Source organism: Peromyscus leucopus, chromosome 1 (assembly GCF_004664715.2).
Source record: "Peromyscus leucopus breed LL Stock chromosome 1, UCI_PerLeu_2.1, whole genome shotgun sequence".
NCBI lineage: Eukaryota > Metazoa > Chordata > Mammalia > Rodentia > Cricetidae > Peromyscus > Peromyscus leucopus.
Genome location: NC_051063.1, coordinates 166,601,476 through 166,612,163, shown reverse-complemented (window position 1 = coordinate 166,612,163; position 10,688 = coordinate 166,601,476). Strand labels below are relative to the sequence as shown.

Here is a 10,688-nt window from a genome sequence, read left to right as displayed (position 1 = left end):
GTGAAATTCCACCTTTTTTTGGGGGGGGGTGTTCGAGACAGGGTTTCTCCATGTAGTTTTGGAGCCTGTCCTGGATTAGCTCTGTAGACCAGGCTGGCCTCGAACTCACAGAGATCCACCTGCTTCTGCCTCCCGAGTTCTGGGATTAAAGGCGTGTGCCACCACGACCTGGCAAATTCCACTTTTTTTTTTTTTTTTTTTTTTAATTTATTTATTTTGTTTTGTTTTTCAAGACAGGGTTTCTCTGTGTAGCTTTTTAAAGAGTAGACTTTTCAGGTTGATTCATGGAGAACAGGTGGCAGGAGCTGGGTAGTAATTTCTGCTACAGAGTTGAGGGTTCCCTTTACCACTGTCAGATTCTGGGGAGAAGTCAACCAAGAAGCACTTGAGACAGCCTAGGTTGGTGTGGGGCTCTCAGTTTACTGGGGGTGTGGGTCTGTACCATAGTGAGTGTTAGGTACTGGTACTGAGTCGTCCGCTGCCCATGCAGCCCTCCAAGAGCTGGCAGGAATTCTGTCCCAGGTCTCTGAGCCGAAATCAAGTTAAGTAGATGTTGGGTGTAATGGCTTATACATGTAATCACAGGAGTTACCATGGAAACTCAAGGCCAGCCTGAAAGGGGATGGGGTCAGGTCTTGCTGGTGGAGCCCCTGCCTAGAATCCCCAGTGAGGGGCTGGAGTTAGAGCTCAGTGGTAGAGCTCCTGCCTAGAATCCCCCAGTGAGGGGCTGGGGTGTGGCTCAGTGGTAGAGCCCCTGCCTAGAATCCCCCAGTGAGGGGCTGGGGGTGTGCTCAGAGGTAGAGCCCCTGCCTAGAATCCCCCAGTGAGGGGCTAGGGTGTGGCTCAGTGGTAGAGCTCCTGCCTAGAATCCCCCAGTGAGGGGCTGGGGTGTGGCTCAGTGGTAGAGCCCCTGCCTAGAATCCCCCAGTGAGGGGCTGGGGGTGTGCTCAGAGGTAGAGCCCCTGCCTAGAATCCCCCAGTGAGGGGCTGGGGCGTGGCTCAGTGGTGGAGCACTAAGCTAGTGTGTAGGAAGGCCCGAATTTCCCCACCCCCACACTGGGGTGGAGGTGGGGCACTAAAATTGGGACGGTAACAATGGAGTTAGCTTTCTGGTAAGGGTTGAGTATGGACCTTACGTGCCCATAAATTGCGGCCTGCAGGCCGATAGGCAGCCGCTTGCTTTAGATTACAGATTGGCGTTGCAAACGGAAGCTAGAGATCCCCAGGTCAGAGTTCTAGAACAAAAAAATTGACCAAAAAGACCCCCTCGAGAGTAGAAGGGCCATGTTGCCTTTTGGATAAAACCCAACGTCCTAAGTTTGAGTCTCAGTTGCTTCCAGTTGAAGCACCCTAGTGGGTTTGTGCACATACATCAAAACTGGTGTGCTGGAGAGTCTGAGGGGGGGGAGTGTAGAGTGGGGTAACCTTGGCTTCAGAGAGACCTTTTCTCAAAAACCCACAAGTTCATTGCCAGAGCCTGGAAGAGGGCAGAAACCCTACCACAGGCACCAACACGTGCCTGGAGAGATGCCCATGGCCAGGCTCTGCCAGCCTTTGACTCTTGTCTTAGAAACTTTAGGATGGCAGTGGCCTGGAGCCTTCCAAAAATGCCGGCCAGCTGTCATGTGTATTCTTGTGCTTTCTTCTGGGGGCAAGTAGTGACCTGTCACCTCATTGGGCATCCAAGAACCAGGATGTGCAGGCCAAGAACTCCACCCTGCTGTACAGTGGGAAATAATTCCCGATCGTCTCTGTTCTGGGGAATGTCTGCTGGACCCAGAACCCTGACTGAAACTTCTGAGACTTGAAAACCTTGGCAGGGAAAGGATGAAATGGCTCCCGCCAGCTACAGGTTCTTCCTTTCAAGGGGGCAACCCCTTCCTGGGCTGGGTAGTGAACATGCTACTACATGTTCTTAGTCTTGCTCGGTCCCAGGGCAACAAGGTTGAACACAGGCCAAGGGCTCTTTGTTAGGGAAAGCCGGAAAGGGACACTGCTAATTGATCCCTAATCTGGAATACAGAGTAAAGCTCACAGTCCCAGGACAGGACAGAAAGGTCATGGATGTTGATACTGAATAGCCAATAGGGACTGGACTACTCTGTGAGAGCCAACCCTAGCCTGCATCCCCTCAGAGAAGATTGCTGTTCTAGATGTGGTTTGCCAAGGGCGAGGCAAGGCCACAGTCTCTCCCGGATCAGAAGGTAGACCCTGAGGTGGGTGTGAGGTGTTCTAGAATTAGGCCCAGAGACATCATAGTCATCGAGTTTGATGACAGGTTGGGTGAAAACCTGTGTTCAGCATGGGGACAGGCTGCTCGGATGGAGTTTCCGTCAAGTGTGCTGGTCGAGTGTTGGAGTTCAAAGATGGATCATCAAGCCAGGCTTGCTGGCTCACACCTGTAACCCCAGCAGTTGGGGAGTGGAGGTGGGAGGGTCAGGCGTTAAGGCCAGCCTGGACTAAAACTCTAAAAAAGAGTTTGATCAGATGGGGTTGGAGGTTTGTGTCTGGCACCTCCAGGATGGCAGGATTGGCAGGTCCTGGCCTGGGTCTAAGGAATCAAAGATTCCTTGGACCCAGATGCCTTTCTGCTCATCTGTCCCTCGCCCCAGCTAAAAGAACTTTCTTGGCATGGAGAGTGGAGATGGGAGCCTGATAGGTAGGGTGGTGGTAGTGTCTTTCTCTACGTCCTTGGAACTTTCTAGAACAGCATTTCCAGCAGGCCCTTCTGCAGCCACAGGGATCTTGTATATTTGCTTTCCTGTTAGATTTCACTGCTGGTTGTGACCATTGAGCTCTTGAACTTGAGGAAATTGATACTCTCTCTCTCCCTCTCTGATTTTTTTCGAGGCAGGGTTTCTCTGTGTAGCCCTGGCTGTCCTGGAACTTGCTCTGTAGAACAGGCTGGCCTCGAATCAGAGTTCCACCTGCCTCTGCCTCCCAAGTGTTGGGATCAAAGGCGTGCACCACCACTGCCCAGCTGAAAAAATTAATTTGAACAGCCATAGGTAGATTCTAGCCACCATATTGAACAGTGTAGTTCTAGAATTTTCTAGGAAGAAAAGATAATATCCCCTCCACCCCCGCGCGCGCGTGTGTGTGCGCGCGCCGAAACAAAATCTTGTCATAGAGTTTAAACCAGGCTTGAGTTTGTGATCTAATTCTCCTGCCTCAGCCTTTGAAGTATTGGAGTTACAGGCATGCACCACCACACCAGCTTAAGTTTTTAAAAAGCAAATTTATGAGGAAAGGGTTTGACAAGAAACCCCACTTCCACATCACTGTTCATCTTTGAAGGAAGTCAGGACAGGAACTCAAACAGGGCAGGAACCTGGAGGCAGGAGCCGATGCAGAGGCCATGGAGGGAGCTGCTTACTGGCTTGCTCTTCATGGCTCCCTCAGCCTGCTTTCTCATGAAACTGGACCAGCAGCCCAGGGTGGGCCCTCCTTCATCAGCCGCTAATTAAGAAAATGCTCTACAGCTTGATATTTGGGAGACGTTTTCTCAATCGGGATTTCCTCAGATGACTTTAGCTCGTGTCAAGTTGACATAAAACTATCCAGCACACACTTAAGTGCCATGTAGAGATCAAAGAACAATGGCAGGACTTGGTTCTTTCTTTCTTTTTCTTTTTTCCTACCTTGTGGGTTCTGGGATTTGAACTCAGGAAGTCATGCTTGGCAGCAAGCACCTTTACCTCTTGGTCATCTAGCCAGATTACCACTCTCATTTAGAAAAATAAATAGAGCAGGGCATGGGGGTGCATGCCTTTAATTCTGGCACTCCGGAGGCAGAGGCAGGCAGTTTGAGGCCACCCTGGTCTACAGAGTGAGTTTCAGAACAGCCAGGGCTACACAGAGAAACCCTGTCTTGGAAAAAAAAATCAGGGCTGTGGATGCAGCTTTGAGGTTGAGTCTTCCTTGCCTAGCAGGCATGAGACTACAGGTCCATCTCCAGCAACCACCCCACCCACTCAATAAAAGGCATCTCCTGTTGTAGGCAGTGACATTTATTCTTCTGAAAGGTGGGACATATATACAGCAGTGATGAGGAGCTCCTCACCCCACCGGGGTCTTGGGTGGGGAAAGGAGCCATTGACAGAAGGCACTCAGTGATAGCCCCAGGAGGCCAGGAGGGAAGGCAGAGGGTGTAGTGTGTCCTGGGGCCCCGGAGGAGGAGACTGAGACTCAGCTAGAGCCTCAGGCCACACGGCAAGTGTGAGGCAGCTGGTCCCGGGAGAGCTTGTGCTGGTCTGCTGGTCGCTTGGGGCTATTGGCTACAGCAGGACACAGGGGCAACCCCCGTCCTTCTTCCTGGGGGCACTGGGTGGGCTGGGAGGGAGTTCTTGCTCCTGGTATTTCCTGTGGGAAGCAGTCTGTAAGTATGGGATGGAGGACTGAGGACCAGGAGAGCAGGAGAGGGTACTGTGCTTACCGGACAGTCCGGACCAGCTGCTCAAATGCCTCATCGACATTCAGACGCAATTTGGCTGAGGCCTCAAAGTAAGGCATGTGATGGGAAGCACTGAAAGAGGACGCTTCAGATCGGAGGACCTGGGGAAAGAGGACAAGGGAGGAGTCAGGGAGAGGGGAGGCTGTCAGAAGCAAGGTGTGCTCTAGTGTATAACAGAGCAGGCTCAACATAGAAAGTTCTAGAAAGACCCAAGAAGAGGATACTGGAGAGTTGAAGCTGTCTAAGTGAGACATTAGGGAAATTAGGAAGATGTTTTCGGTAACTACGAGGCAGGCAGGCAAGAAGGGTGTTCTTGGTCAGGAGAGGGGAACACACTGCACCTGGGGAACAATAGCAGAGGCTTAGTGTACGAGTCAGGACGGTGTCTCAGTGGTGGACCCTACAGTCCCCCAGTGAGGGGCTGGGGTGTGGCTCAGTGGTAGAGCCCCTGCCTAGAATCCCCCAGTGAGGGGCTGGGGTGTGGCTCAGTGGTAGAGCCCCTGCCTAGAATCCCCCAGTGAGGGGCTGGGGGTGTGGCTCAGTGGTAGAGCCCCTGCCTAGAATCCCCCAGTGAGGGGCTTGGGTGTGGCTCAGTGGTAGTGCCCCTGTCTAGAATCCCCCAGTGAGGGGCTGGGGTGTGGCTCAGTGCATGGTCCCACTTGTGGGTCGTATCTAAGTGAAAGTTATGAGAGCGAAGAGACCTGGGACCCAGAGTCTTAGGAGAGGTTTCCCTGAGAGTCTCCGAGGTCCAAGTGGAGTCATCAGGGAAGGGGACATCCCAAACCTGGCGCTGTGTCTCCAGATCTGCCTTGTTCCCAACCAGCACAATGGGGAAATCGTCTCGGTCCTTGACTCTGAGGATCTGAGTGAAGAGCTTGCCTACCTCATTGAAACTGCAAGAGAAGCCAGTAGTGTGAGGCAGCCTTCGGGACGAGCCTGTCCTGTGCTCAGGCAGGTCCACCAGCATCCCCCTCACCTCTGCCGGTCATTAATGGCAAACACCAGCAGGAAGCCGCTGCCAGCTCGCAGATACTGCTCCCGCATGGCACCAAATTCCTCTTGACCTGCAGTGTCCAGGACTGTGGGGACAGAGAAAGGCGTATGTGGGTCCCAGGCTGTCCTGGGCATGCTCAGCCCTGCTAGCTGCCTCCCAGCCAAGCCCAGCCATCCTCACTGTCCAGCCGCGCTGGGATGCCGTCAATGGTGCAGATCTTCGTGTAGGAATCCTCAATGGTGGGGTCGTAGTCAGACACAAAGTAGGACTGGAGAATAGAGAGAGGTCACTGAGTCTGAGTGTGTGTGTGTGTACACGTGCCCTGCCCCTCATATTCCTCTTGAGTCTGTCCCTCTCTGGGTCTGTCTCTCTTGGTCTCTGTCCCCTCTCTTTTTTGGGATCTCTTTCCTACTCTGGGTCTCAGTCTCTCTCTCTTCTCCTGAGTCTCGATCTGTCTTTCTCTCTTGGTCTCTCTCCCTCCTGCTTCTCTGGGTCCCCCTCTCTCTGGGTCTCGGTATCTCTTTCCTGCTTTCTTTCTCTGGGTCCCCCTCTCTCTGGGTCTCGGTATCTCTCTCCCTCCTGCTTTCTTTCTCTGGGTCCCCCTCTCTCTGGGTCTCTTTCCTGTTTTCTCTGGGTCCCCCCCTCTCTGGGTCTCGGTATCTCTCTCTCCTGCTTTCTTTCTCTGGGTCCCCCTCTCTCTGGGTCTCGGTATCTCTCTCTCTCCTGCTTTCTTTCTCTGGGTCCCCCTCTCTCTGGGTCTCGGTATCTCTCTCCCTCCTGCTTTCTCTGGGTCCCCCTCTCTCTGGGTCTTGGTATCTCTTTCCTGCTTTCTTTCTCTGAGTCCCCCTCTCTCTGGGTCTCGGTATCTCTCTCCCTCCTGTTTTCTCTGGGTCCCCCTCTCTCTGGGTCTCAGTATCTCTCTCCCTCCTGCTTTCTCTGGGTCCCCCTCTCTCTGGGTCTTGGTATCTCTTTCCTGCTTTCTTTCTCTGGGTCCCCCTCTCTCTGGGTCTCGGTATCTCTCTCTCTCCTGCTTTCTTTCTCTGGGTCCCCCTCTCTCTGGGTCTCGCTATCTCTCTCTCCTGCTTTCTTTCTCTGGGTCCCCCCCTCTCTGGGTCTCGGTATCTCTCTCTCTCCTGCTTTCTTTCTCTGGGTCCCCCTCTCTCTGGGTCTCGCTATCTCTCCCTCCTGCTTTCTTTCTCTGGGTCCCCCTCTCTCTGGGTCTCTTTCCTGTTTTCTCTGGGTCCCCCTCTCTCTGGGTCTCGCTATCTCTCTCTCCTGCTTTCTTTCTCTGGGTCCCCCCCTCTCTGGGTCTCGGTATCTCTCTCTCTCCTGCTTTCTTTCTCTGGGTCCCCCCCTCTCTGGGTCTCGGTATCTCTCTCTCTCCTGCTTTCTTTCTCTGGATCCTCCTCTCTCTGGGTCTCGGTATCTCTTTCCTGTTTTCTCTGGGTCCCCCTCTCTCTGGGTCTCAGTATCTCTCTCCCTCCTGCTTTCTCTGGGTCCCCCTCTCTCTGGGTCTTGGTATCTCTTTCCTGCTTTCTTTCTCTGGGTCCCCCTCTCTCTGGGTCTCGGTATCTCTCTCTCTCCTGCTTTCTTTCTCTGGGTCCCCCTCTCTCTGGGTCTCGCTATCTCTCTCTCCTGCTTTCTTTCTCTGGGTCCCCCCCTCTCTGGGTCTCGGTATCTCTCTCTCTCCTGCTTTCTTTCTCTGGGTCCCCCTCTCTCTGGGTCTCGCTATCTCTCCCTCCTGCTTTCTTTCTCTGGGTCCCCCTCTCTCTGGGTCTCGGTATCTCTCTCTCTCCTGCTTTCTTTCTCTGGGTCCCCCCCTCTCTGGGTCTCAGTATCTCTCTCTCTCCTGCTTTCTTTCTCTGGGTCCTCCTCTCTCTGGGTCTCGCTATCTCTCTCTCTCTCCTGCTTTCTTTCTCTGGGTCCCCCTCTCTCTGGGTACCTGTCTCCCATACTGCCCATGTCATCCCTCCCTCTCCCTCCCTCTGAGTCTCTGCCCTCTCTGGTCTTTGTCTCCTTTCTCTCTGGATCTCTGTCCTCCTCTCTAGCTGTTCTGATTCCATCTTTCTGGCTGACTGTCCCCAGGTCATGGGTCCCTGTCACCGATGCCATTCCCTCTCAGCATGAACCCACATCTCTGTTTTCTTCTGTACAAAGCATCCTCCTTTGCCGTGATTACTCCCAGCGGCGGGCGTAACAAATCACTTTCCCTGAGTCCCACTTTCCTCATTTGGAGAAAGAGGATGAGGACACTAGACCGACCGTCTAACAGTGTTTGACGAGCAGGAGCAGGAATTCTCTGCTCCACACTTCACACTTGGCCTGGTGACAGCTCCTGAACGCTCTTGTTGACCAAAGTAGCTGCCTATCTAGCCGGTCTTTCTTCCCTCCTCCACTCTCTCCTCCGTCAGCAGCCTCCAGCGTCCCCTCCCTGGGGAAGGTCTAGGTTCCAATCCCTCTTCGGAGAGGCTGCCCACCCTCAACCCGCCCCTCCCTTCCTGCCTGGGTCCTGCTGCCTCCAGCCAGGCCTCTGGCCAGCTCCCGGTTTGGCCCTGGGTGCCAAGGGCTCAAATTCGGGCTCTTCCTTCCCCCTGTAGGCTTCTCAAAGGCACTGCTGGGGGTTCCTTGTGTGGTCTATCACCCAGGAACCTCCACTACAGCAAGTGGGCTCCCACTTTCCTGGCGCTGCCCTGACCGGGTGGGGTGGTGAGCGGGGAGGCTCCCCGTGGGAACTGGGCGGAGGTTTCCGGGGCTGGGCTGGATTTTCAGAACTTGGCTGCTGTCGCTGAAGGTGGCTTCCTCTCTAGAGGGTGTTGGCTGGCTGGAGGGAGCAGAGCCTGGGGAGGATGAGGCTTGGTTTGTGTGGGGGAGACTACCTAAGACTCAGTGCTCAAGGGTGAGAACAGCCTGGAGCATTCTTGGAGGGCAGGTTTATGATGTAGTGGAGAGATGGTGCATTTATGGGTCCTAGAACCTTCCAGGTAGCAGATCTTTGGAGGTTGTGAAAAACCTGAGGTTTTTTTTAAACCTGGAGATGACTTGGGAGCTCCCCAGGGTTTCTAGAGGTGAGAGCAGGGAGCTGGAGTGGAGTAGAGAACCTAGGGTGGAGAAATGGTTGGTTTTCCTTGGAGGGAGGGTGGGAAGGGGAGGGTCTGCATTTAGCAGAATAGGGTACTGCCAGATATTGGTGTTGTTCTAGAATGGTCACGTGGCAGGATCTACCTAAGGTCTGAGGAGAAATCCTCTTCAAGCAGGGGTTCCAGGGTGTCTTTCTTAGGATTTCGAGCTAACAGCAGAGTCCTAGAACCAAGGTCTGGGCAAACATTTCCAAAGTCTGGGGGATGGTGCCTGAATAGAGGGACTAGGTTCGAGCTGTGCCAACGTCTAAAGTACTGAGCACAGCCGCCCCGTCCAGTGGAGCTCTTGGGTGGTTAAGAGGTGAAGGAGTGGGACTTCGGGCTGACAAGGTTCACGGTCGGGTCCTCAGGGAATGCTCAAGATCTGAATGGAGCAATTGTTTGGAATTTAGGATACTCCCAGGAGGTGAGTAGGGCCAGGACTCTCACTCAGGTACCTCGGGGAGGGTGATCTGCCCCAGGACGTATTAGGAGAAAGCTCCCTCCCCTTCATGACGGAGGTGGAGGCCTTGGGCACTCTGAGTGGCAGTCTGAGGGGATCTTTTAGGATTAGAGACCCTCTTAGAAGAGTTTTAAAGACGCTTCTGGGAGAAGTAAAAGTCTCAGGGAACCCCCAAAGGGCTCAAATTCTCAATCTCGGGGACACCCTCCCCGGTGAGGGCCCTCTACCTGGATGAACTGGATGGTCAGCGCGCTCTTGCCCACGCCGCCGCCGCCCACGACCACCAGCTTGTGAGTCTCGCCGGGCGGGGGGTCCCTGGGTCCCGGCCCCCCGCCCCGGGGCCGTCCCCGCCCAGTCCCGGACGCCGCCCCGCTGCTCATGTCGCCACCGCTGCCGCCGCCGCCGCTACCGCCTGGGGGGAGCCGGGAGAGACTAAGGGGTGGGTTATGCTAATACACACTGCATAAACATGAGCTCCGGTCTGTAGGACGCGCGTCTCCGGATGCTGCAGGAGGAGGCGAGGCCAGGCAAAGGGAGGAGCTATACTAATAAGGGTAGGGAAACAAGTTTGCAGGGGAGGGGAATTCCACGAGGGGCGGGGATTTGCTAATATAGACCCGTGCGCACCGCAGCCCAGCCACGCGCTCCTCTCGGGCAGTCCGCCTTTGGGCGGGGCTATGCTAATAAAGTGCCGTCTTCGGGCGAAAAGTTCTTTCGGGGCGGGGACATGCAAATCTAAGGACCACCCCTGAGTCCTTCTGGTGGGTGGGGCTCGTGGGCTCCAGCTCAGGGCCGTATATAGGGCGGTCTTAGGAAGCACAGGTCTCGAAAAAGAAGCTCCACCTCCTCCCTGGGATCGCCGCCAAGCGCTCTGCCCGGCCTTGGTCTAGAAGCTGGAGTCTTGGCCCGCCAAGGGATCCAGGCTTCCGGTTCCCTAAATCCCAGCCAAACGGAAGATAATCTGGGAGGGGAGCTGGGGCCCTGGATGGGGACAGCAGGGTAACGGGGCAGGGATGGGCTGTGAGATCACCACATTCCTAATCCATGAGCCAGCTCATCCTAGTCGGGAAGTCGGGGGCCAGAAGGGGCCTACAGCCAGGATTTCTGGTGTCTGGAGGAGGCAGTTGATGATTCAGACACCGGGTTCCTACGAGTGCATCGAGTTGCAGACTTGGATTCGCGGGTGGTAGGGAGAACAGGCCTTCGGGAGGGGCCCCCTACTGCTAGATTAGGTATTGGGGAACCTGAGAGCCTGAACTCTTGGAGTCTCGGGGACTCAGAATTCTGGGCTCGAGGTCGTGAGTGCGCGAGGGGAAGGTTGTGGAGGAGTCCAGCACTTACGTTTGTGTAAGGTGTTCTATTGATGCCCTGAAAGGCCTGAGGAACGGGTCAAAGGGAAGAGGATTGAGATTTCTGAGTCCCAGGGAGAGGGAAATGAGTCTTCACTCTTCTGTTCTGAGTCAGTGGACTCAGATTTCGGACTTTACTGTCCTGAGTAAGGACGCTCTGGTCTGACTCCTTCTAAATTTAGTGGAGATTATTGTAAATTCAAAGCTAGCCTGGACATCTTAGAATGACCCTGTCTCATAAAAATAAAAACCAAAAAGAGGGCTGTAGGTAATGCTTAATAATAGAGCACTTGCCTAGCATGTAGGAGAGTTA

The 10,688-nt window shown here is 54.4% G+C and overlaps 1 protein-coding gene across 3 annotated transcripts; it reads right to left on the bottom strand.

The window, feature by feature from the left end:
- Window positions 1-3,992: 3,992 nt before the first annotated feature.
- Window positions 3,993-9,475, bottom strand: Rras (RAS related). 3 transcript variants are annotated; one of them, XM_028861897.1, is made up of 6 exons: window positions 9,254-9,475; window positions 5,628-5,715; window positions 5,430-5,532; window positions 5,238-5,346; window positions 4,436-4,554; window positions 3,993-4,362 (listed from the first exon to the last, which is right to left on the bottom strand). In XM_028861897.1, exons 1-6 carry the CDS (start codon window positions 9,404-9,406, stop codon window positions 4,278-4,280), a joined length of 657 nt encoding a protein of 218 aa, XP_028717730.1. In that variant the 5' UTR covers window positions 9,407-9,475; the 3' UTR covers window positions 3,993-4,277. The 3 variants fall into 3 exon arrangements, with proteins under 3 accessions (XP_028717730.1, XP_028717731.1, XP_037056529.1); XM_028861898.2 differs by lacking the exon at window positions 9,254-9,475 and adding an exon at window positions 7,950-8,062; XM_037200634.1 differs by lacking the exon at window positions 9,254-9,475 and adding an exon at window positions 7,581-7,914.
- Between the last annotated feature and the right edge of the window lie 1,213 nt (window positions 9,476-10,688).

Excerpts from the sequence above, each read along its gene's own strand:
- Rras (XM_028861897.1), bottom strand. The coding sequence starts at position 9,406 with ATGAGCAGCGGGGCGGCGTCCGGGACTGGGCGGGGACGGCCCCGGGGC. Across the intron at positions 5,716-9,253 it reads TGACCATCCAGTTCATCCAG|TCCTACTTTGTGTCTGACTA; the intron begins GTAGAGGGCCCT and ends TCTATTCTCCAG. Across the intron at positions 4,555-5,237 it reads ATCTGGAGACACAGCGCCAG|GTCCTCCGATCTGAAGCGTC; the intron begins GTTTGGGATGTC and ends CTCTTTCCCCAG.